Source organism: Uloborus diversus, chromosome 9 (assembly GCF_026930045.1).
Source record: "Uloborus diversus isolate 005 chromosome 9, Udiv.v.3.1, whole genome shotgun sequence".
Lineage (NCBI taxonomy): Eukaryota > Metazoa > Arthropoda > Arachnida > Araneae > Uloboridae > Uloborus > Uloborus diversus.
Genome location: NC_072739.1, coordinates 35384189 through 35410173, shown reverse-complemented (window position 1 = coordinate 35410173; position 25985 = coordinate 35384189). Strand labels below are relative to the sequence as shown.

The 25985-nt window shown below is 33.8% G+C and overlaps 2 protein-coding genes across 2 annotated transcripts in view; one reads left to right on the top strand and one right to left on the bottom strand.

The window, feature by feature from the left end:
* Positions 1 to 5889: 5889 nt before the first annotated feature.
* Positions 5890 to 8547, bottom strand: LOC129229409 (tigger transposable element-derived protein 4-like). The gene is made up of 2 exons (XM_054863713.1): positions 6424 to 8547; positions 5890 to 6337 (listed from the first exon to the last, which is right to left on the bottom strand). Exons 1-2 carry the CDS (start codon positions 7676 to 7678, stop codon positions 6093 to 6095), a joined length of 1500 nt encoding a protein of 499 aa, XP_054719688.1. The 5' UTR covers positions 7679 to 8547; the 3' UTR covers positions 5890 to 6092.
* A 543-nt stretch (positions 8548 to 9090) lies between these two features.
* LOC129230153 (serine-rich adhesin for platelets-like) overlaps positions 9091 to 25985 on the top strand; it is a 34366-nt gene continuing 17471 nt past the window's right edge. Inside the window, exons 1-6 of the mRNA XM_054864555.1 lie at positions 9091 to 9123; positions 9352 to 9543; positions 13865 to 13984; positions 18223 to 18309; positions 20892 to 21035; positions 23375 to 23511. Of these exons, the coding sequence (XP_054720530.1) occupies positions 9091 to 9123; positions 9352 to 9543; positions 13865 to 13984; positions 18223 to 18309; positions 20892 to 21035; positions 23375 to 23511 (713 nt within the window). The remainder of the gene's footprint in view (positions 9124 to 9351; positions 9544 to 13864; positions 13985 to 18222; positions 18310 to 20891; positions 21036 to 23374; positions 23512 to 25985) is intronic.

Sequence of the window (25985 nt, the reverse complement as noted above, 5' to 3'; positions counted from 1 at the left end):
CCTTTGTGCATAAGAATCAGTGACGTGTGCGTTTTGTGTCCATCCTATATCAAAAGAAGTGACTTGGATGGGGGAGAAAAGGGAGACTTGGGTGCAAAATATGTTGAACCAGCTTTCGAATATTTCTGCTTATCATCCATCCATTTTCTTTTATGCCAAGTGTATATTCTTCTCAACTTTAAATGACTTCCATGTACTTTGAAGTTTCTTGCCCATGAATTAATGGTGGATACCTTTCATCACTGGCACTCACACATGCCGTTACTGTGACAAATTCTTTTCCTAAAATTGGAGTCAACTGAGCGAAAGGTTTCCCTTTCCCTCTCACAGCTTTTCCTCTTGAGGGATCCAAAATCATTACTGTTTCATCCCAGATATAAATATGAGATGGAAAAAGTTCAGATCTAGATCATCAAGCTTACTTTCGAGTGAGTCGTAAAACTCATACATGATCAAATGATTTGAAATTGCTACCATATGTGACTTTTCCACTTGACAATTTGAATTTATTCTTAAATTCCATTTTGATGAGAATTTTAGCGGAATGAAGTCAACAGATTATTTGGTCTCTGCAAAACAGAGGTATCTTTTTGTGAAGTAGTCGGCTCTTTCATTATCCTCAACTTCATAATGGGAGGGAACCTACTGTAGTTCTACAAAATTGAAAAGAGGATTCAAAAGCCCCCTACAGTCAAAAAGGTGTTTGTAATTGGATGAATCAGACGTACTTTCTATGTTTTCAGAAATGAATTCTGCGACTACCATTTTAATTTATCCTCTTGACAGAGGAAATCCCCATTTTTCCATACATTTTAAGCAAGCAGCAAGTTCATTTTCTTCCGCCTTGAAAATATTCAAAGGTGCTCCTACTAATTTCTTTACAGCTTTGTTTTAACGTTTGCAAATGAGTTAAAAGAGCAGAAATTTGAATGCCAACTTCCTTGACTGCAGCTCTAATGCTCAAATTACCATCTTCAATTTTCAAAACTGCTTCATCAAACTTTTTCTTGGGCAAAACTGGTAATAATCAGTATACTTTTAACACAAACTTAATTTTTAACATAAAATAATTATGAAAATATAAATGTTGGTATGAAAAACTTAAAACCATTTTGTATGTATACTTCTGCTCCTTTACCATCCTTTGGTCCTTTGCCATGAACTGTTGCAAAAATGTAAGCTCCTTTTCAGCAATGATCTTTGTGGTACATCAGTTTGCTTCCAAGATTTTACTTGTTTTCTAACTGATTTTCACAATGGTCTGATCCAGTTGACCAGTCAGCCTCTATTATCTCATTCTGCTGCTTATTGTTTCTTCTTCGCAAAAAAAATTTGTGAAGATATTCCTACTGTTCTAGGAATCTCTCTATAACATTACCTATAGAGATAACTATCTTGTGGATCCGTACTGTAAATTTTTGTGTTGTTTAAGATCACACAAGTCCTGACAAATCTTGATTAGTTCCATTTGTTTGCTACTTTTTTGAATATAATAATATACATCAATCAAGAATTTTTCGATGTCAAACTGGTTCAATTATTTAGCAGCATGTTGCGCAGCCAAACAGATGAGATGGCATGTACAGCCTTGAACTATTATATTAGGATTAGCTTTTTTGATAGATGAACTAACCCCTTTAAATTTTCCAAACATTACATCTCATTATTAGCACTAAAAGCTGTGCAGTTGTTCAAAGGTATTAAATTTTTATCAAGTTCACAATTCAAAAGGCAAAAAATATTTTTGCCAGTTATATAAGGTAACGCTAATAAAGTACTAACTACTAGCAGACCCCGAAGAGTTCCTATTTTTCCTGCTTTTTAGAGCTCTCTCCTTATTTTCCTAAATTTTCCTTTTTTTCCCTACTTTTTCTTTCTCTAGTATAGCACTTTTTATTGTGCATTTTTATTTTTACAATGCCGCACCAATAATTTTCTGCATGTTTCAATTTTAAAAAGCAAAAGAAACAAATGGATCCTGAGCTTTTTCATTGACTAACTACAGTAAGTTCTGGAAGGAACGCCGCGGCGTCTGCTTGTTTAAAAGCTAAATTTTCGTGACTTTTTTCCCGTTGCAGCCTTTATGATCGACTTTTCTGTTTATCGCCCCGACTTCAGTCCTACTGTTTTTACAAAACAGTAAAAAAATAGATACTGGGACATTCTGATGCAATTATATGTTATTGACCCATCAATTAGTAGCTTTAATTAAAGTTAACAGTCGAATCTTCAGAAAGTGCGGGAAAATCCGAATTTCCTATTCGCCAATTTTTTGTATAGATGGTTTTTAATTTAATAATTTTGGATTTCAATCTTTGACTTTGTCTCTGAACTCAACAAAATCTTGTTTGACATTTTTTGCTACTTTTATTTTAAATTGGAAATAAAGTTTCAATTGCATTACTTGCAAAATCTGTGAGAATTAAATTGTTGGTTTGGTAGAGATTTTTATCATATTCAGTGCTGTGACCTGAAAAATTACCTGAGAAATTACATGGGAGGAATGCAGGTTTTCTTCATTTTCATATGAATTTACATGATGAACTTTTACAAAATCTGAATCTGCATCCTTAAGTTTCCTCTTACACTGTGGGGTTTCTAACCCTTTGCACTTTAATGCTTGGAGTGAAGTTCAATTGCAAATGCTCGAGATGCCACATGGAAGCATGAATTTTCTTTTGTATTAAATGAATCGTTTCAAAAATACAAGTTGCAGACATGTGGTTTGTCATCTAGTTTCCATAGTTTTCCTTTGTTCTCATCTAAAATGGATAGTTCTTGACATTAGCTGTTGCATATTGAAATCAATGCAAAATGTATGCAAGGAACAGTAGTTAAGTCCCTCTATTCCCATTTATAATGCCTCAATGAAAGAAAGTAATGTATACAACATGACTTCAGATTTATCTGTAACTGAGCTACAGTTTTCTTGCATACAGTGAATTCACGATAACTTGAAATCCGATGACTAGAATATTACTATAACTCGAAGTTTTTATCAAGTCCTGACCCCTTTGTCTTTAATACCATGGGAATTATTCTCAATATCTCAAAGTTAACTTCCTTTAACTCGAGGTTTTTTCAGAGATGACTCAAAATTTATTTCGAAAGAATGAAAAAAAGGAGAAAGAAACAAGTGACTATGAGAGAAAAATCAATTCACCTTCACTTGCAATTCCTGCACAATAGACCTCTAAAGCAAGAAGAGCACCTGTTGAGTCGATGTGTGATAAAGGAGTTACACATGCGGACATGAGTTAACTTGTTTTCTTTTGTTGTACTGTACTGTTTACGCTTTGACATGTTGCTGGACTACGAATTTGCTTTTAATCAACTGATTGTACCTTTATTCAAAGACTGACTTAAGTTGAGATGCATTCCCCTTCATTCTTTAGTTTGATCACTTGCTGATAAGTTCCCGAGGGAGAGACAGAGTTTTATTTACCATTAAAGATGTATAAGCAGTGCTCTGTTAATTGTATTAAAAGAAAAAGAAAAAAACTTCTAAAACGGTGAAATCCATGAATCCGAATTCGAAACAAATTAAGATTTGCACCTTTCCTGAAGTAGAATCAGCTCTATTCAAGTGGTTCCAGCAGTACCAAATCAAAACCATGCTTTTGAATTTTTTCTCTCTATGTTTGATTAAACTGCGCATATTGTGCTTAAAAACTTTTAAGTTCTGTAATTTTGTTTGTTATATGTATACATATTAATTAAAATGTCGAAAACCGAAACTAGCATCGAGTCGAACTTCCGATAGGTCAAAGTTTTTCGTCGGTCCCTTTAGATTCGAGTTATCGTGAATTGACTGTATATTAATTTACAATATTTTTTAAAGTTTAGTTGATGTTTGTATAGTTTCTTGCCCTCTTCATTTCATTTCAAAAACCACCAAGCTTGATCAGTCATTTTCATTATTGATTTCAGTAGCATTACCATTCATCCTTCTCATGACTTTTGCATCTTTTGTCGCAATGAGAGTGAAGTTCTCCTCCAAATATGCCATTAGAGGCAACTTTGCTGTTAGAAGGTTCATTTTCTCCATTACAACATTACTATACACAAAAACTGGATACATATTAAATACTAGCAAAAATGCCCGGCGTTGCCTGGGTCAGTAATAATTATTAGAAACAACCGCTACTTTCATTATTTTCCATTTTAACTGAAAGAACTCAATATACACCACTTTGATGTGATTAGAAATCGAGCTTCTTCTTTACCCATCAAAGTAAAATATCAATCTATATATATAAAAATGGAGTTTGGTAAATTTGTTCCCTAAGATCTCAGAAACTATCTGGCAGAGTTGGCTGAAACTTTCACCGTTTGTTCAGTTTGGTACTGGGAAGGTTTATAGACCAGTTCGAAAAAAATCCGATTGATAGTTCCCTTTTTATTCCAATTTTAGTTCCAATTTTCGCATAAATGCCCCACTATGGGGGTGGAAAAAAACGTGCACATATTAACATTATATGTCCATCGAAAGGGCCAATTTTTCTGCTGAAGATAGCATCTGTTCGAAGTTTCTAAGTTGTATAAAAAACAAGTTATGAGCTTTTTTGTTCCCTGTTCGAAGGCTTTCATCAACCCAAGTCATTATTTAGTGTGTCATCTCAACTCCCAAGAAATGTTGTATTGTTGAATATTTTTGCGTTTCGTCTGACTTTTTGAGGCTTTTCTCAAGTCAAATCTTAAAGTAACGTTTTTCCACAAGATTGGCTAAAAATAAATGGATTTGGCTGATCATTTTACTTTTAAACGGAACTTATGTAATTAATGGTTTATTATTATTATTTATGCTGATTGGACACTTGCTCACTATATCCAACCAACCAGCAGAAATATCGCCAGAATTTTTTTCAGAAAGATTTCAGTAGCTGATGCATTTGGCAGTTTTTTCCACTGTCGCTGTTTTGCTGTTTTTGGGCCCAAAGACTACGTAATAATGTTTCTCAGCTTTCACCATATAAACAAAATATCGCCAATCAAAGATACTTAAAAAAAAAAAAAAAAATACTGTGTAAAATAATTCAACAACTAAATTAGGCAAATCCATAAACCGCACAAAAACTTCCATTAATTTTTCTTTTTGCACGATTTTAAACAATCGCCAGATTTTACTACTTATTTTAGAAACATTTCGGAGAAACCGTTTAGCGCCATTTTACTTTGACCAAAAGTATCTCAGCATCTGGCAACAATATTTCTATAATAAAAATTAGTAAGGAGGGGGAATATTATCGAAAGTGTCCCAAAATGATTCTCGCTAATTTGGTAAGATTTTAAACCGTACCAAGTGCCCACAAAAATTTTAATTTCGCAAAATAACTAAAGCAAGTGTAAGGGGAACACAAGTGGCTACATTTTTTAAAACAGGTTCGTACATCAATAGCCATACAGAGAAGGTTTTAGATTTAAAAAAAGTACTAACAGATAAATCTTTTTAAACATGTAAAGTTTAATTTCATATTTCGGAAATTCTTCAAATTTGTAGCTTAAATGTCGTGCTTTCGTTTCAAATTGAATACTATTTTGTTCTTTATACTTATTGCTATTTTAGTTTAATGAGTAAGGAAGAAGCTCGATTTTTAATCACATCAAAAAGGTTTGTTTTAAATTCTTTCGCTTAAAACAGAAAACAAGGGCAAGTAACGATTGTTTCTCATAATTATTACTGACCCAGGCAACGCCGGGTATTTTTGCTAGTTGGTATATAGAACAAAATAGTATTCAGTTAGAAACGAAAGAACGACATTTAAGCATATAAAAATTTGAAGAATTTATAAAGTATGAAATTAAGATTTATCAGTTAATATATATATATATATATATATATATACAGTAAACTCTCGTTAGTACGCCGTTGACGGGGATTCTGAAAAACGTCGTATTAAGCGGGACGACGTTATAAGCAGAACTCTTTAAAATGCCGTTTTGGAAGATAACAGGAAAAAAAAAACATACCTTACAAAAATCTGATGACTCGTTTTTAATCGCTGAAATAAAAATAACAGTCTAAAAGCAAAAGAAACGCGTATGCATTTTAACCTCTACAACTTTATTACATCTTAGTTACATCTATGCTATTATTTTTTTGTAAGAAAATTCTCCATAAGGAGTTGCTTTCCTCCATCATAAGAAGTTGGTTTCCTAAAATTTCTTATTATAAAACTTTCAATCCTGTTAAGTTCTCTCAGCATCGCTTCCGAGTTTTCGGTAGAAGAGAGCGCCTGCCGCAAAACGCTTACGGAATCGCAGGCGCTAATAAAAGAGGGAAGTTGGGGAGGTTCATCTTCTTCCTCTTCCTCATTATCAACCTCGAATTCTCCATCTTTAAATGAGAAAGTAAAATAAATACTAAACTGAAGTAAGGGTGAACTTTAAAAAGGAAAAAATTTAATAAGTTAACTTACTTACCTTTCGCCATGTCAATCATATCCTGAATTTCTAGAGTTTCCGTGATAGGCAAATCATCATCAACTGAACAATATCCAGGATACTGTTCCTCAAATTCGATGTCCAGAAAATCCGCAACATTCAGGTCATTTTCATTAGATTTGCTCTCAAAATGCGCTTTTCGAAAGCAATTTCTTATCACATCTGGCGCGATCTCATCCCACGCAGCCGAAACATAATGGATAGCATCCAACACATTTATTTTACAGGAAGAGTCCTCTCCTGATTCAATTTCACGTAAGTAACGCTGTACCAGCTTTTTACGGTATTTCTGCTTCAAAACTTTAATGACTCCTTGATCTAATGGCTGAAGCTTGCTGGTAGAGTTGGGGGGGAAATACTCGAGCTTGATGTTTTTGAGGGGGATTCCTTTGGGATGAGCGGGACAGTTGTCCACAAACAGAAGGACTTTCCTCTTTCCTTTACCGAATTTTCGGTCCAACTGTTGCACCCATTCAGTAAACAAACACCCAGTCATCCAGGCTCTATTCTGTGCTTTGTAGTTGCACGGGAAAGTTCGCACATTTTTAAAACACCGTGGTGACTTAGATTTTCCAATCACCATCAGCTTCAACTTGTCAGATCCAGTCCAATTAGAACATGCTAATACAGTCAGTCTGTCTTTACTTAGCTTACCTCCGTGGCACTTTTCATCTTTTAAAACTAAGGATTTGTCTGGCATTAATTTAAAAAATAATCCAAATTCATCAGCGTTATATACGTCCTCAGGTGCATAGTCTTTTAGTAGATTAGGGAGGAGATTTTCTATCCAGGGAGCAATGCTGTCGTCGTCTACGGCTTCGGCTTCACCACTAATTTGACGATATTTAATGCCATATCTTTTTCGAAATCGATCCAGCCAACCAGCTGATCCAGAGAAATCATTTATGCCCAAGCCTTTGGCTATTTCGTTGGCTTTTTCCGTCATAATGGGTCCATTGATCGGCAAGTTATTTCCTCGAGCTTGCTGGAACCATTGGTACAGCACTTCTTCTAAATCCTCATTTTTGCCTTTACGTACCCTCCGTCTTTTACTGATGCCTGAAAAGGCGCTGGATTCAATTTCTTCCCGTTTTTTTAATAAAGTTTTTAATGTAGATACAGGTATTCCTATTTCATTTGCAAATTGCTGCTTATTCGTAACTCCTTTTTTCTCATCATACTGCTGTATAATTTTTAATTTCTCATCGAAACTAAGAGCTTTTCTTTTAGCCATTTCTTAACGTGTGAACAAGTAACCGAATGGACCCTCACAGCACGTAGCGTAGATGGCGTAGTTATCGCTCTCTTGGCACCAATAAAAGCACCGCTCTTTTGGCGAATTCAAATTTCCTTACAACCCTTTGGAACCAGAATGGCTGATGCGCCAGCCTGTTTCCTGTCATGGAGCTAGAATCGAGGGGAGATGACGCGGCGGCGAAGATCAAACGAATCCGGGTTGCCTTTTCCTGCCATTCCTCGCTCTTTCGTATCGGCACAGGCAAATGGGGCGCGCAATGCTTTTCTACGAGAATTTGTCAAACTTTCCCAGCTTGTATTTTTTCTGAATTTCTTTTAATCTTTCAACTGATGTGAAAAATTATTTAACCATACTACTAGAAGGCCTCATTTAAAAATGGTCAACATTGGAGGCGATTTAAGATAAAATTGAGTATTTTCGCAGAGCATACTTACTTGATCTGAGAGCTCCCCATCAATGATTTTTTGACTTTTTACAAGGTGGACCTTTTCCTTAGGTGAGGGGGAGGGGGTGAGAAATTCTTGGAATTCCGAGATAACGAATGCGAACAGGGACAAAGAGGCGTACTTCACGGGTCGGAATAAAGTAGTCGAACTGGTTGCCTTCCGGTAACAGAACTCATGTTTTAACGCGAAGATACAAAAGTTTACTAGCGACGCAATATACGGACGCAATATACGGGATTTTTCCTGTGGGGACTCTAGAAAAACGTCGAAATAAGCGGGAAGTCGTTATAAGCGGGGGCGCTATAAGCGGATAGATTTTAATATTAAAAGCATATTGGTCCCAGGGACCGGAAAAAAACGTCGATATATGCGGGAAGTCGTTCTAAGCGGGGGCGTACTAACGAGAGTTTACTGTATATATATACATATATATACACTGCTCAAAACAATTAAAGGATATTGTTTTTACAAAGTTTTTGTACAAAAAAGGTATTAGCAAATATATTTTTGCATAGAATCAGAGAAGGGAGTTACAAATGCAAATTCTTCTCAAGCGTCGCAATATGTAAATTTTGAGTTTGAGGTCGAAGACGACGTTTCAGTGGTTGCGAATGAGATTTCGCTCTTAACTTATTGTAAGACAAAACAAAAAATAATGATCAACATTCAGTAAGCACGTTGTTTCGATGAATGCGATGCCTCAAGAAACTCATTTAACGGAATCAGAATTTTCTAAAGTGGTTGTTCGGCTAAAGGGAATCCAAACACAAGCCATGGCAGCAGATGCTATTGGAGTTTTGCAAAGTATGATTTCTACGAGATGGAAACGGTTTTTAGAGACTGGAAATGCTGGCCCAAGATCAGGGCAAGGTCGCAGACGGTGAAGAACACTCAACGAAGAGCGTTATTTAGTTTTAACGGCTCCGAGGCACCAAAGTATGAATGCTGCCCCACTACAACGACACCTTCGTTCAGGTACTGGCACCACAATTTTGACACAAACTGTCCGAAACCGCCTTCATGCTGTATGTCTATATGTTTGTCGACCAATGCTCTGTGTCACATTAGCTGCAAGACATCGTCGCGATACAGGGGGTGAGTAACAGAGCATGTGAATTGGAGAAGAAATGGATGGAGCAATATTTTTTTCTCTGACGAGTCAAGTTCTTGTCTTTATCCATTTAATGGCATATTTTCATCTAGATAGAGCTTGGCACTAGAAACAATCCAGCATTCGCGCCTGAAAGTGTCAGATTTGTTGGTGGTGGTGTTATGGTGCATGCTGGTATCTCCATTGATGGGCGCACCGAGCTGCATGTCGTTCCAAATGGAACTCTGATCGGTCGTCAAAGTAGGGATGAGATCCTCACACCTGTTGTAGTACCTTACCCTGCAGTAATTAGAGGTGACTTCATGTTAATGGACAAAAATTGCAGGTCACATCGTTCTTACTTGATGAATGTTTTTCTTTTGGCGGAAGGAATCATACGAATGGAATGGTCAGCGTGTTCACCAGATATAAACCCAATAGAGCATGTTTAGGACATTCTAGGCAATGAGTTTTCGGACGCCTACCACCTCCCCAAACTCTCCAAAAACCGGAAAGAGTGCTTCAGGAGGAGTGGGGCAGAATACCCCAGCCTCTCATTAATAGCCTCATTAATTCCATGCCTCAGAGGAGTTTTACATTGCTGGCCGTCTGGGGTTACCATACCCCCTATTAGAAGCGATTTTCTTTTAAGAAAACCCCAATTTTTTTATCACTTTTCTTATACGCACAAAGTGCCTATTTTTTCCCCTTTGTACCCAAAAGTTGAAAAAAAGTATTTTTCTTGCCATACAAATGTAATTTTTGTCTCAAATACTTTACTAATGCCTGTGGATAATGTATCAATCATCCAAAAAGTTCTCCAGGTTCAAAATCAACCCAAAACCTCAATATCCTTTAATTGTTTTGAGCAGTGTTTTTTTTTTTTTTTTTTGAGCATAATCTAAAATTTACTCTATACGGCTATTGAAATACAAATGGCTTTAAAAAATGTAACCGCCTGTAATCCCACTATACTTGCTACAATTTGCGATAATCATTTTGGGATACCTTGGATAAAAAATGCTCCCCCTTCCTACTTGGTAAAACTGTCTGGTATTAATTTTCGTCAAAGAGATATTGTCGCCAAACACTGCAATATTTTTATTGACCATAAGATGATGCTAAGCATTTTCATTCGAAATGTCTCCGAAATAAGTAGCAAAACTTGGAGAGTGTTTGAAATTGTGCACAAAGACAAATTAATAGAAGTTTTTGTGTTGTTTATGGATTTACCTAATTTAATTAGGGGATTATTTTACATTTTAAGAAAAGTTTGAAAGATTCTTTTAATACGATATTACCAGTTGAATAAATTGCCTTACATTATTATTGAATCGTTTTAATTAATTATTAGTAACTGTTCTAACTACTATGAAATTAATATATATATATATATATATATATATATATATATATATATATATATATATATATATATATATATATATATATATATATATATATATATATATATATATATATATATATATATTTAGTAACTGTTTCCAATTGTATGTTTCGTGTATAAACTCGTTTGTAAGTAACAAACTTATAGCTAATTTGCAAAGACTTCCTTTCTCCCAGTATAGGAAAAATATGCTTTTCTGACAATATTAGAAAATCGCTCATCATGTTATGATGAGTGAAAATAGTTTCTACATTTGAACAAAGCAATCGCCTGTTTGGTGATATTTTGATAGTTGAAATTTTAACCCTCACACCAGTGGGTTAACCCTAAACTCCAGTAGAAAGCATTAATTGTGTTGGTTTCTTCGTTTTCCTAAAATGAAAGCCTTACCAGTAAAATAAATAAGTTACCAGATCGAGTTCAAACTTGTCACAATAAAACCTTTCCCTGCATGTCAAACATTGCCAAAACATATTATCAAATTATCATACCGTGGCGCGAGTTTCATTGTTGAAACACTCAGTTTACTCGATCATCAACTATTATTTATATGAGGATGTTAAAGCTCAATTGGTGAAAATCTCTCATATGATTGAGGAGAATGGATGTCATACTTGAAATCAGCGCACCTAATCAAATAAAAGTCACTCATTACCATACAAATCACTTTTTCATGACCCGAATTTTTCAAGCCTGTGTAATTTTAGACTATAAACGCTTTCTATTTTCTAACTGTTGCCAAAATCAATCGACTTTTTACTTAGCACCGTTATCGATTATTGCCATGGTTGAGGACCAAAATCCTAAGAACGCAAAAAATTTCATGCTCGCTCCAGAGAAGCCTTGATTCAAAATTTTCATTATGGTTACTATTAATAGTGCTGTTGTAAGGCAACGAATTTTTATAACAACGGGTTTTATATTAAGGTCATTTAATGGGGGAAATTACATGAAATTTACTGTTTTCTATAATAATTTTTTTAATGTAAGTTTTCTAGAAATAAATTATAGCCTATGTTTCTTCCTGATAACGTACCTTTCTATGGTGTTAACATCGGTCTAATAGTTTCAAAGCTTACCCCGTACATACATACTTACAGAGGTAGCCGTTTATGTATATAGATTTAAAATATACTTCTATTTTACTTGAAAGTCAATTTTGTCCTGAATTTTTGTTCCTTTTTTCACAATTTATTTAGTTATTTTTATTGCAGCTTCAGGTGAAAGCAGTGGCATAGCGAGAAATTTTTCATGGGGAGGGGGTATATGAAAATTTTCAAAATTGTAGGGCAAAGAGCGCAATTTTAGACCCTTGTATGTTCATGTTCATGCATAATTTTGAATCTCTTGGGAGTAGGGGTATCTATCTTCTTTTGACCATGCCCATGGCTGTAGGTACTTAAAAAAATTTCTTTCATCACCTTTAGCCGCTTATGATTTATACCTTTTACCGTTTACTTAAGGTTGCAATTTACCATTTCAGTCCCCAGGAGATAGTCACTTTTCCTTAAGAATTGTCATTTGCATGGATTACGTCAATTTGTTTCAAATTTTGATTTTAGCTTTTCCTATGTTTCAATTTTGTTTGCAAAAATTATAAAATTTGTACAAATGTAAGATTTTGCAGAAAGCAATAAAATGATTGAAGAAATTTTTTAAAGAAAATTTAAGATTTCAAAGCACTATGTGGTCAAAATATTGATTGAAAGTGGTTGATATTTTTCTGAGCACTTAGAAAAATTAAATTATTTACAAAAACAAATTTCTTGAATGGGTAAATTTTATTTTGGCTTTTTTGGAGTTCAAAACAATGAAAAGTTGAGTATAAACATCGGAAAAAAATTAATTTTTTAATTGCTTGATTTGAAAATTGAATTGTAAAACTTGCCCTTTCCTTCTGAAAAACTAAGATATTTATTTATACAATCTCAGTATTAAAATACGTGATACAATTAAAAACATTTTAATCATGGACATTTTCAAATGGTTTAATGAAAGGTCAAAAGATTTTTTATTTATGTAATTGCCTTTTCTTATTATTACTTTAATCCAAGCTTATCTTCAATGGAAATTCGTAGAATTAAATTTCTGTTTCTTCCTGGATCTTTTTGAAGGATAAAATGGTAAGACAAATTTTGTACTCATAATTACTTTAAAAATCAAATTGTGCAACGCGTAGCTGACCAACTCATATTTATCGTCTGACTTCAAAAGAATAACAAAAGAGCATGTGTTGGTCTAAATGCATAGCAACTCCTAGGGGATTGCAGGACACTGCCAATGTTGGTAATTAGACAGGTTTGTATTACATTGGAGATCTCAGTTTTGTTACTTTGCTATTTGTTGTCTCTTAAAACAAACACTAATATTTTACCTAAATCACTAGGCAATGCTGATATTAACTTCAGAGAATATTTGTTTTCTATGTATTCTAGGGGGGGGGCTGTTTTGGGATGTATTGTTGCTATATTTTATCTGTAGTATGGAACAAATATTTTTGAATGCTATTCACAAAATCTAATAATATTTACTTATGGTTTTTGCTAAAACTTATTATAATCAAAATTGTTTTTCTATTCCATTTTGGTATACAGTAGAGTGCTGGTTATCCAAGTTAATGGGGACCACACAAGTTTACCTTACATAATCAAATAAATAAATAAATAAAATGTTTGGTATTTATCACTGATTAGGCAAATGAAGTATAAAGTTCTATTCAATTTGTATTATTTTGAGACTTATAGTACTTTTGAGGTACACTTCTAATAGTTGTATAAAAATGTGGAATTACGAGGGCAAGTTCAAGCGATGAACAAGGTTAAGTTCATGTGAAGAAGTCATGTTGTTGCACACCCCCGTTGGACAGCAGTCCTAGACCAGGTTCATGATATCGTACATCCTCAAAAAGTCCAGCAAGGTTAAAGGATGGTCAGCTAAATCCTCTTTCAAGGTCCCCAAGCACACGAGAATGTGTTCTGGTGAAGCCTGCTCAGAAGAACAGTTGGAACAAATTTCAAAGCTCTTGCAACCCTTGAAAAGTTTCATTGATCTAAGGTGACCACTTCAAAGGCGAACAAGAATAGTTTGATCCTGTCTATTAAAACATAGAGCCAGGGATCCTCCAGGATAAAAACATTGATACCAATGGTGCTCTGGGGAGGGGGGCAATTTAAGTGGTCTTATTCTTGTGTTTTATTTTTGAGAAAATCTCCAAAAAGGTGAGGGGTGCTGACAACACAGAATGCTTACAAGCACCATCCTTGGCCAAAGTGTCCAATCTCATTTCTCTCGAGATCAACATGGGAAGAGATCCACTGCAGATGAATCTGATGGGATATGTAAAGCTGTTTCAACTTATTGAATATTGATACTTCCAATATTATCCCTCACCCTTTGTCAGTTAGACATGCTGTATTGTATATCCACTATCAGACAGAAGCCAAATTTTGTTTCCAGGGGGAAGAGACAGAATAGAACCAAGGCTTCATCAATAGTTATTAGCTCACTAGCCGAAATACTGAGCTGTAGTCGGGGTTTCTCCTCTGCTTTCTTAAGTCTTGATTCTGCATTTAGATATAAATTCCACTGCCCGATCCAGTATATTCATCTCTACTGCCATCGGTATAAACCCGAATGGCATCAATTGGAATCTCTCCAATTCTCTTAAGAGCTATTTGCCTTAGAGAGGCAGGAAGATCCTTTCGTTTATTCACAAGTACTGCCGTGTCCGAATGGAAGAAGACTGATTCAAGACAATCTGTTGGGTCAGGTGATGTGGTTCCACAGCACTGTCGACTAGATTAAAAAAGACCATTTGGCTGAAGGGACTGCATCTCCTGAGTATTTGATTATTACGTCAGTTTTTAAAGTAGGAAGAAGTGCGGTTTTGAGAACCTAAACCGCTGAGTTTGTTGTAGTATTTTGTTAGGCATACACTTCTCCTAAGGCTAAGGGGCTGTAGGTCAGCTTCGAAAAGCACAATGTCCATGGGACAAGAATTTCTAAGACCAGGGATGATCTGAGCAGCACTACGCTGGACCTTTTCAAGTTTCTGACGGTTTGTAACAACAATAAATTAGGCACAACAATAAATTTGAATGCTGTACTCCAAGATGGGTCTGTGCTGCAGTGTTGTCCCACTTTGTTGGTGTCGCTGGAATTGTAAGCACATCCCTTTATGCTCAGTGAAATTCATTGTTTCTTTTTAGTTGTACATGAAGGCATTATTTGCTTCTGATTCATTTTCATCATTTTCTGTTAAGTTTGCAATCATGTCATCTGCAATATCTTGTTATTTATCTATGCTCATTCTCTCCACTCAGCACAAGGGTTTTAGAAACCTGAATCTTTGTGTCATCCTCAACAAAGGTTGTCATCAGCAACTTCATTTTTACTGTCAGGTTTTTCTGGTGCCTTTATCTTTCATCACTCGTGCAAAGTTGTTAATTAAACTTCTTTCCATGCTTTGACAATCTAATACTCAGCATCTTTCATGTTTTCCGATGTCAAGTATTTTGTTACCCCTTTTTAGCCTACTTTCCCAGTAAAAGTCAGAGAAAGAGGAAAAAAGCATAAAAGAAGACTTAAAGCATCTTAAAAATTACAAAAAAAAAAAGTCAAATATAAAAAAAATTGTAAATAAATATTGAAAAATTAAGAATTGGAAAGTAGGGTATTGATATGTGGAAAAAGGTCCGTCCGTCTGTCTGTCTGCCCCCCCCCCTCCAATAACTTTTGAGTGAATAGTCTGATTTGAACATTTTTTTTTGGTACAAAAGATCTCGACAAGGACAACTAATTCCCTTATTTCACTTTTTGATTTAAACTCTTTTTCATTCAATTTTGACCAGTTCAAAAAAAAAACTTAGCGTTAGCGCTTATGGGGAAATTCAAGGCAAAAATAAATCTTGAACTTAGTGGCGAAATGGCTTCAAACAAAACTTTATAGGAAAAAGCTTTTGATGAAGAACACATATCAAAAATATCTTTTTGATTTGAACGACTTTCCGTTCAATTTTGAAAAGTTCGTCTCTTAACATTAGTGCTTACGAGGAAACTGAAAGTCAATATTGATTCCGAACTTAAAGGCAGATTTACTTCATACAAATTTTAGTGGAAATAGCTCTCGAGGACTTACTCCCGACTCGGACTCTGAGAATTTTGGGGCTCTTGACTCCGACTCCCCAACTTTGACTCTGACTTCGTAGCTTTGGCAAAAATTTATGCACGAAGGAAAAATGACTGACTCTTTCTCTTGGAAATTTGACTCCGACTGCTGTATCAAAAAATAAGTCCAACTCCACAAACATTGGAAGACTTGCAGACTTGGGAAAACAACCGATGCCATTTTTGAGTCTGAATTTAAAATTTTGACTCTCGAATCTAACTCTTTCGTCCCAAAACCAGTTTGACTCCGAATCTGCAGCCATGTTTTTTTGGTTTTTACTGTGAAATAATTATTTTTATTAATATGATTTGTTTTTATTTCTTCAAGTTTCAATTTATGTATTCAGTTTTTGGCCAAGAAATTCAGTCTTTAATGTTTTTACATTTAATTCATTTCCAAAATTTTCTTTTGTCAACAGCAGAAAAACAAACTTTTTTTTTTTTTGATATGACATATTTACTTAATGAGCTTTTAATTAATATTTTTTTCTTTTTGAAAGTGGTTCAAGATTTTTTTTAATGGAAAAAAATGTATTAGCTGCTTTGTTTAAAAGGTGCTACTACTTTATTAGTTTATTTATTTTTCATGCATATAATTCTTTTAATGAGCGAGGTATTTTATTTCTAGAAATCAGCTTAAAATATTAAAAAATTATGTTTGAAATAATTTGCGATTTTAGCTAAATTTGAGGATGTTCGGATATTAGAAAGTCGATATTGGTATACTTGAAAGTAGGCTCGTTTAGTTCTATACAGAACTTCTTGTTTACCTTGAATAACTATCAGTAAAGTCATATGTTGCATTTGATAGCAAAAATAAATAAATGAAAGCTTAAATCTCTCTACTCGCTAGTTTCTTATTTACACTTTTATGGGGCATATGCTCAGCAAAACTGCTTTTCTTTTCGAAAAATGTTCAATTGTGGTGAAAAATGCTCCTAAAATAATTGTTTAAAAAGTACTTTGCTCAACCATCCACTTTTCTGAATTCTGAAACATGCATTGTACTCCAGGTTCCCCTGTACCTACCATTATACGTGGCTTAACAGGTTCGATGAAGCCCTGAAGACAGCTGTCTTTTTTCTCTTTTCTTTAAATATAGAACACAGGCCAAACAACCCCTCATCTAGCACCCCCCAGAGGCAGGGTTGGCATGGTTTTTACCACCTTGAAAAAAAAAGTTTCTTTCATTTGAGTGCATATGTCTTTTATTTTCATTTTTTTCTCTAAATTTTGGCTAAAACTTCCTATTTAAGGTTGTAACCATGAACAGTTCACTTTTATTGTTATATTTTTTAAAATCAATTTTCAGCTGCAGTACTCATTCATTCCAAGTTAGCTTAATTTACTGCAGCATCATAGTTTCAGACCCCCCTCCCCCCACTTCATCAATGCATTTTAGACTCAAGCAGGTCTACGCTATTTTTTTAAGTTAAATATTTCAAATAAAACACAAAACATGAACTTATCAAACTAGTTACGCAAAAAACAGAACATAAGTTTACCAATTTAAGTCCTTGTGTTCTCATAATATTCTGTAGCGAAATACAAGTTTTGCAGCCATCATTCATATCATTTCCATACTTTGGATCTGTCATAAGAGCTAAAAAGTGAAAAGGCTGTAATGCTAAATTCATTCTTTTCAAAATGACATCTCTCGGTGGAATTAGTTCCGGACACTTTGCTAGTTTCAGCCACTCATGGCAAGCATCAGCGATAGTTGCTTCATCGCTTTGGAGATTGTTCAGGGCGTTTGTGACAGGCTGTGGCTCTTGAAAGGAATGCTTTCTTCCTCCCTTCAAGAGAAGGAAAACTTAGCAATACATTGTTTCTTCCCATTTCAAATGAGCACAAGTTTTGCAGCACTGATTTCTTATCATCGGTCTTTTGACACACATGCACTTGTTTAGACACTCATCTGTACATAGTTAAAAATGCAAAGGATATGGATTAGTTCTGCGAGATATTAACTTTTGTTAAACCTGATGGGCAAATACAATCTTTAAAATTCAGTGGAAGAACAAAATGAACAACAGCAAAAGCAATCTGGTAACAATTTTCTTTCAAAATTCAATAACGATTTTCTTCTCTTGTCAAAACAGGGGAAAAGGTTCCTTTTCTCTTTTTTTTTTGGTAACTCTGTTAAGAGAACTTGAATGATCGGGAATCTACTGCAATTTTAAATTTATATGCCTTTGTCGTTTGTATAATTTTAAAACATGGCCATTCACTTTTTTCTTATAAATTTCATGTTATTTAAAAGTTATCCTCATTGCTGTCTTAATAGATTTTATAGATTTCTTCAACAATTTCAACTTCTTCGCTTACTCCATTGATTCCTTCAGGATATAATTACACAATCAATTTAATTCAAATATTTTATTGGTGTTTTCTTGGTCTACTTTCATAGATGGATTATGCTGAAGAAACGACTGAGAAACGTCGAGTTTTAGAAACTGAAAAGGAAGATACTGTCGAATTACAACAAAAATATAAGGTTTGCTTGTACTTTTATGTTGAGTATTCTGCGTAACTTTGATGGTACTTTATTGTTATTTAAACAAATATGTTTTCCCATGTTCTTTTCTAAATAAATTATGCAAATCCCAATATGCAGGGGTCGAAGTAGTCCTATATATCCTATATTTCCTATATTTTCAAAAAAAGCATCAAAATTGTCCTATATTTCCTATATTTTTCAAAAATGTCCTATATTTTCTATATTCCCTTTTTTTACCCTATATATCTTTTAAAAAGAACAGTAAATAAACTTTCTGACATCGGATTTTTCGCAGAAAGTACGTGCCCGAACGAATTTCAAATTAAAAAACGCAACTGACTAAATCCTGCAACAGGCATCTTCTCTCATTGGCTACAGCAATGTGACATCACTCTATAGTTGGTGGAGTTTCGAGAACTAAGTCTGAAGTTGGTTTTAGAATTTTGCGTTTGGGGGGCAACAGCCGTTTGTTTTGTTTTCCATCATTGGGGTTTTCGCTTTTGTTGGTATAGGGGCCTTGGTGGTCGTGTGGTTTCGCCAACTTGCTTTGTAAGCAAAGAGGCGCAGGTTCGATTCCCGTCTGTGGCCATGAGTGTTCTTTTATTCCTATGTAATTTACATCTTTCATGTGTATTTTCCTGTAAATAAAATATGGAAAAAGGTTGTGGATTATTAGAGGTAAAATCTTCTCCGCTGAGAATAGCTTATATACCCCAATGTGTGTTACCATAAATCAAATCAAATCGTTGGTATATTTTTGTGTTCAGTGCATTTTCTAATTTGAATTTTCTAATATTCTTTTTACAATTTTTTCTTTTTGTAAAATTTTGGGATCATCGAATGTTAGTTCCTTATGACGTTAAAATGTAGTTTGTTGTATTAAGTGGAATTATAATGGCGAAATCGCATCGCTTAACACAATTTTGTGTGGAGTGGTTGAACCAGGAGGACATTAATTGTACAACTTTTGGTGCATGTGCACTAAAGGAAAAGATGATTTTACCGCTTTTTGCCATTTTTGCAACTGTTTGTCATTTTGCAACCATTTGAGGCAGCATGCTAAAACATTCAAGCGTGAAGAAAACGTCAGGAGGATTCTCCTCAAGCTCTGTTTGTTCTTAATAGAAGTGGTAAAAGGTTCAGTTTAGATATAAAATCAAATAATAGTGGAATTTGTACTTGGGTCATGAGTGAGGAAGAAAAATAAAAATCAGCTTTGTTCAAATTTTGTTCAGTTATTTAGTCTATAAAGTACACTTTTTTCAAAAATTATTCTTTCAACTACAGGAAAGTCATTTGAGATGTAAGTTATAATTTTGTTTGAGGTTTTTTTTTTTTTTTTTTTGAAACAAAAACATTGATAAGAATAACTAAATAATACATGATATGTATTATTTCTTTTTTCATAGCAAAATTATTCATATAATGTGTCCTATATTTGTCCTATATTTTTTGTGGAAAATGTCCTATATGTGACAAGTCGGTCACTTCTACCCCTGCAATATGTAAAATGAAGAGAAGGTAAATGAAAGGGGGATTCAAAGAATAGAGTATAAATTGAGTAGTGCCAGTGCTGTAGTTTGGGCGGAGGGGTGCAAAGGGATGCATTCCCTGGAAATATTTGGTTTCTTATTGTAAAATTATGCAAATGGAAATATCATTTTGTTTTAAACTATCTTTTCTTTTGGTGACCCAAACCCAATGGCTAGTTTCACTGAATATTTTTTTCCCAACAGCAGCTCTGGGTAGTGGCAATTATTTGGGGGGGGGTGACAGTAAGGGCTAGGTGCGGACTGGCCCGCAGACCGATGCACCCTCAAGTCTGAACACTTTTTAAATTTTTTTTTAGTTATAATTTTATTTTATTTTTAGGTTTTGGTGCAAAATCTCCTTTTTTTTCTTTTTCTTGCACACAAACTTGTGTGTGAGACTTTGCTTTCTTTTTCTTTTCTTTAAACTCATAAACCTGTGAACAATAGTTTTCTTTTTCTGTCTTTCCTTTTCTCTTTTTTTTTTTCACCTTTTTTTCTTTTTGCACTTTTTTTGTAAATTTCTTTTTTTTTTCCGGCCCTTTGGAGGCCAAGGTTGCCGCCCTCATACTTCACCCAATCGGCCCCTGATTAGGGCATAAATAAGTAAAATAAAAATAAATATAGGACTTCTGATTTTACTTAGTGCAAATAACAAACAAGAGCTCTTTTCTGCTGAAGGTACCACAGTGTCATCCTCCATATATTACCAGATTCTTGTCACATTTTCCTGAAAGTAGCGGGAAGCTCATGAACTGTGTAGTTATTATATTTGCTAAAATGTAATAGTAAAAAAAAACTTTAAAATGATACTTTTAATTGCATCTAAAGTGATTCGGCCCTTTAACTATAAACTCATGTTTTATAAAAATCACTCTTGAGTTTTGATTCAACACATAAATTACATTTATGAATGGGAAAAATATATAAAATTCTTAAAATACACGGCATATTTTTAGCAAGAGTTTTTAATTACATTTGTTCTCATTTTTTGTCGGATGATTATTTTCTACTGAATTTGATGTTATATGTGTCTGTGTTAATTGGTAGGCTGTTCAAGAAAAAGAGAAAGCAGTACAAGAAGGCCTTGCTAGTCTGAAAGCCAATTTCTTCTGTGATTTGTGTGAGAAGCAATATTATAAATATCACGAATTTGATAACCACATCAATTCTTATGATCATGCTCATAAGCAGGTAATTTATTGTTGCTTTTTAAGCTTTATCCCTAAATTCTTCTGTATACTTACTCCCAGCTCATAAAGCTTGTGAATTATATGCCGAAATTGCTAGGCGAAAACAAATCTAACAGCAATTCAAAAGTAAGAAATTAATTTTAAATGAAAATACATTGCAGAGAAAGAATCAAATACATCAAGGCTAAAACATAGTAAATATATTACAAGTAAGCATGAAAAATATAAAAAGTAACTCTTGCTTTATCAAGGTTTTACATTTAATCTTAATTAATTTATTATCTATCTCTCTTTTTTTTTTGTAAAGGCAAAGACAAAATAAATTTGATAGAATAGTGGAAATGTTTTGATGGGATGTGAATGTTGTTTTTCTGGCTCGTTGTTGGCGAAAAATATTACTTTATATTTTTACCTGAATATAAGTTCTTACTTAGTTTATTTCTAACTTATTCAAAAGTTTTCTCAGCAAAAATATTTGCGAGAGCTGATCACTATTATTTGATTATCTGGGGAAATTATTCAATTAAGCGGGGATCTTTAACATTGTGTCTATGGGGAAATATTCTGTTCCGGGAGGCTTTATTTTATAAGTGGGGCTGACATTATTTAGAAACTTGATTCATTTGTGTAGCGTTTTTTTTCTCCTTTAATTCTAATGTAACTGTTAGTCTTAATGGATTGCTTTATTTAAAAACTAAACATTACATTTTGAATTTCAACAACATTGGTTTTGGCATTGTTTGGCGAGCTAGTGAGCTCTTTGTTGTTTCGACCAGTTTTGAGAATTTTTTTGAAAGTGGAATATGACATATCTATCGCATAAAAGTGCCAACCGCTGAAAAACCACCCTCATTCAGACTTTATAAGCTTTTGTGGTTTGTGCAAAAATACAAATTGTTTTTCGCTGAAGTTTATTCTTTCACTTTAAAACAATAAAGCATGTGAAATCATAACTTCAAAAAGATTTATGGGTCACAATACATTAAGAATTTGGGTTTTAAAAGATTTTATTTAAATAGCTTTTTTTTTTTAACAGTAGGAATCTGGTAACTTTTACTAGAATTACTGGGAACCAGAACTAAAACTCAAGGTTTAACCATTGCTGTTCAGCTAAAGTACAACCAGTATTTTACCAAAAATTAATTATTAAGGTTATTTTCCTTCTATCTAAAATGGGTCTTGCAAATTGTTTTGAAAATTGATTCATTGATTGGTTTGCAAAATCCAAAACCAAAGGCTTCTGTTTAATAATTTGAGTTTTGACATCAATTAACAAAAAGTTGCAAGAATTTTGAAATTGTATCCTTTTTAATTGAATAGTTTTAAACATATTTTAAAGCTTCTTATATAATAATCTATATGTGTATTAACATATAGGGTGTTTCGAAATGCACTGACCATTTTCATAATGGAATTACAAAAGAATGGTGACCAGTTACAAATTCATTCTTGTAGATTATGAATTTACAAAGTGAGGAATATATTGTAGTTTATTTTATTTATTAATTTTTTTTTCTGTAGTACAAAGTTTTCATATTATATGGTTCTGCAACTTCATATTGCTGCCCACAATGCATGTGGAGAATCTTGACGTGGAAGTATATAATTGTGTTTGTCAGTGGATACATGTGGATACTTTTTAGTACATCGCTCATTTGGAAAAAACTGCCACTATATGAAATTTTTCATTTTCTTTTTTTTGCTTAAAGGCTTCCAAATGATGTTATTTTCTATGTAAAATAACAACAGATTTTGTGTTCTAACATTAACCACGGGAGAGCACAGTAAACTTACTTATCTTAATGCAAATGGACTGAAGAGTTCAACTTCAAACGCTTCTCCTGTCAAATTTCATTTTTCGTATTGTGGCACTCTTCTTCTAAATGAGCGACAAGTGTCTTCATGAGCTTAAGGAAGTTTTTACATGGTGAAGATTGATGAATGAAAATACATCAATAAAGACATAAATGTTACTGCTAATTTTATGCTTGAGTTGAGACATGTAGTAGCAGAAGACAGTAAACATTTCCATAGTAGACATCTTTGTTACATAAAATAATCGGTGAATTTCATGTAATGCATTTAAAAATGTGCAACGCCGTATGTTAGTAAATTTTTGTAAGACATGAAATTTCTCGTTTTGAAAGTTTAGAACACCCTGAAAGAAATTTAAATTGTGATTTTATTTTATTTTCGTGGCATGCATATTCTAAAACAAATTTAATGAAATCATAAAGTTGTGCTTTAAATCTCATAATATATTTCAGTGATTGTATTTTCATAAAAAATATGAGTTATGTTCTGTGCTGCTTACTAAGTTTTTTATGAACTTTCTTACAGCGCCTAAAGGATCTTAAACAAAGAGAATTTGGTCGAAATGTAGTTTCAAAATGGAAAAGGGAGGATAAAAGGAAGGAAAAGGAAGCTAAGAGGTTACATGAACTTGCAGAAAAACGAGCACAAGCTGCAGAAATAAGGTTAGTAACAATGCAAAAAAATTTTTAAGTTAAAAGAATAATTGTGAAATGTGTCCCCTAAGATTCTTCTTTCTTTACTGTCACATGCCCCTTTACCCTTATTATTATTCTAAGGAGCTACTTAAACCCACTTCTCTGAATAATCTACTTTTTTATTGCCATTTTCTTCTGTAATGTTGATTTTAATTTCTGAAATTCAATGTAAATTTTGTGTTCAGTGGGTTTCTGGCTAATCATTTTTCCTTATGTCTGGAAGCAAGCAATTTTAAGTTTTTTTATTTTAAGAATTAGATTTTCCACTGAGACGCCTCACAGAATAATGATCTCATGTCATCAAGGAGTCATGGGCTTGGTGATGAATTTGAGAGATATTGCCGAATTTGACCAGAAACTGCCTAATGTTACCAAGTTTGGTGACTTTTCCTCATTATTGTTTTGTGACTATCATCAAGGTCACATGACATCCTACAACCAATCAGAAGTGACTTTAAACCAGACATAGATTTTACAGGGTTGCCACAGATTTTACAGGGTTGCCACGCACCGGGAAAACCGGGAAAACCTGGAATTGTCAGGGAAAATGAAAATGGCCGAAAATCAGGGAAAATGAAAAATTGCATATTTCCGATCGTTCTTAGCGCTGCCCGCGGTCTATGACGTAAAAAAAAAAAAAAAAAAAACTTTCAGCGTTGTTTTTTTCGTCGCCATTCCCTTCCCATTCGTCGTTTTGTCATTCCCCTCTTTCTTCTTCCCCCTGCAGTTCTTTTTGATCAACTCTCTGCCATTGGCGCGTGCGCCATAGCAGTCTGTGGCGGACATGCTGCGCAGAAGGTACTTTTCTTCCTCGTTTGAGCGTGCTCTGTTTAAACGCTGCTTGTTTACGTCAGCAGTTCTGAAGTTGTTATGATGCGCAGCACATTGTTTTGTCTGCGAGTGGACTGAAGTTTTTAATGAGCTGCAATAATCTTTTCTTATTTTATATTATTTCTTTAAATTAATTAATGAAATCGTATTATTCTAAACAATTTTGTTCTGTAAATTTAGTTCATTGGAAAATTTAAAACTTAGAAAGTTTCTTTTTTACAGAAGTATCGCTAATCTTTTAGTATTTTCGTAGTGATCTTTAAAGACTTCCAATGCGCTTCTTTCTTTCAAAATAAAAGTAATCCGATTTTTAAAAAAAACCTGCGCATCAGAGAAGTTTCTGATCATTGCTCAAAATTTAACTTTATGACAGGGTGCCCACAGGAGTGATTATGGCGCAAGTTGCGCCATCAAAATTTTTGGGGAGGATTTTTTAATTACTTATTTTACTTAATTTTTATTCAAATTATTTACTCATATTATTTTACTTTATTATTTTCATCTGTGTGTGTATTTTATTGGGGAGCGAGCACACTTTTCTTTCAAAACAATAATAATTAAAAATAAATGAATAGGGAAACAAATAAAAAAAGAGGGTTAAAAATATAAGCGCTAAGGCGTTCAGAAATATTGGGGGGGGGGGGGGTTGTGCCATTGAACTTGGGGGGGAGCACCCCTGTTTTATGAGCAACAAACAGGGGAAATATGTGAAGCTAAAAGATGCATGATTTTTTTACAGGCCAAAGTCTAAAAGGGCTTTGAGTTCAATGGATTGGAGGGGTAGAAGGCAATAATTGAAAAAGTTTAGGTTTCATAAGTTTTTAGTTCAGATTATTTTAGCAATTAACTTTATTTTTGTGATACAGATGTCACAATTTTTAATTTTGCAGTTCTTTCACTTGATGTAAGGCAGTGGCTCCTCGCTATTGAAAATAAGATATGCTACATTTACATTAATTGTTTATTACAGTGATTTGCTTCACTTGTATCAGTACATTAGGGTAGTTCAAAAATACACTTAAAAAAAAGGTTTCTCCTAGAAAACAGGACACCACTCAATGTTTTTAGACTTGTGGATAGTAAAATACTGGAAGAATTTTAACTTCCTATTCCAACTGAAAGAGGGTGCTCGACCCCCTCCCTCAAAACTTCATAAGTATGAGGAGGGGGTTAAAAAAATACATTGAACTGAAAAAACAATGTTACATACTATAATCTACACGAGTTGTATGCATATTCATTGCAATAAAATAATTACATACATAAAAAAAACAGCTGGGGAAATTAAATGTTTCTAAATTTGTGACTTTTTCTATGCTAGAGAGCTAATGTTAAATTAAGGGGTCATTGAGCACCCTCTTAAAATTTGAGTAAGAAGCTAAAACTTTTACAGCATAATACTATTAGTAAGTCTAAAAAAAATAAGGGGTGTCTTGGACTCGAGCTGAGAGGAAAAAAAAAATGAACCACCATTAGTACATATTTTGATTATTTCAGCTTGAGTAAATTAAATTTGGTAAAAATTGTTTGTAAAGTTTGAAAATGAGGTAAGTTTTATCAAAATTTGAGATGTATATATTAATGTTGCAAAATGAAGGTGGAGATCGATA

Bases quoted from the DNA above. Each gene is read 5' to 3' on its own strand.
- LOC129229409 (XM_054863713.1), bottom strand. From the start codon at position 7,678: ATGGCTAAAAGAAAAGCTCTTAGTTTCGATGAGAAATTAAAAATTATA. The intron at 6,338-6,423 runs GTAAGTAAGTTA...TCTCATTTAAAG, and splicing joins TATGATTGACATGGCGAAAG to ATGGAGAATTCGAGGTTGAT.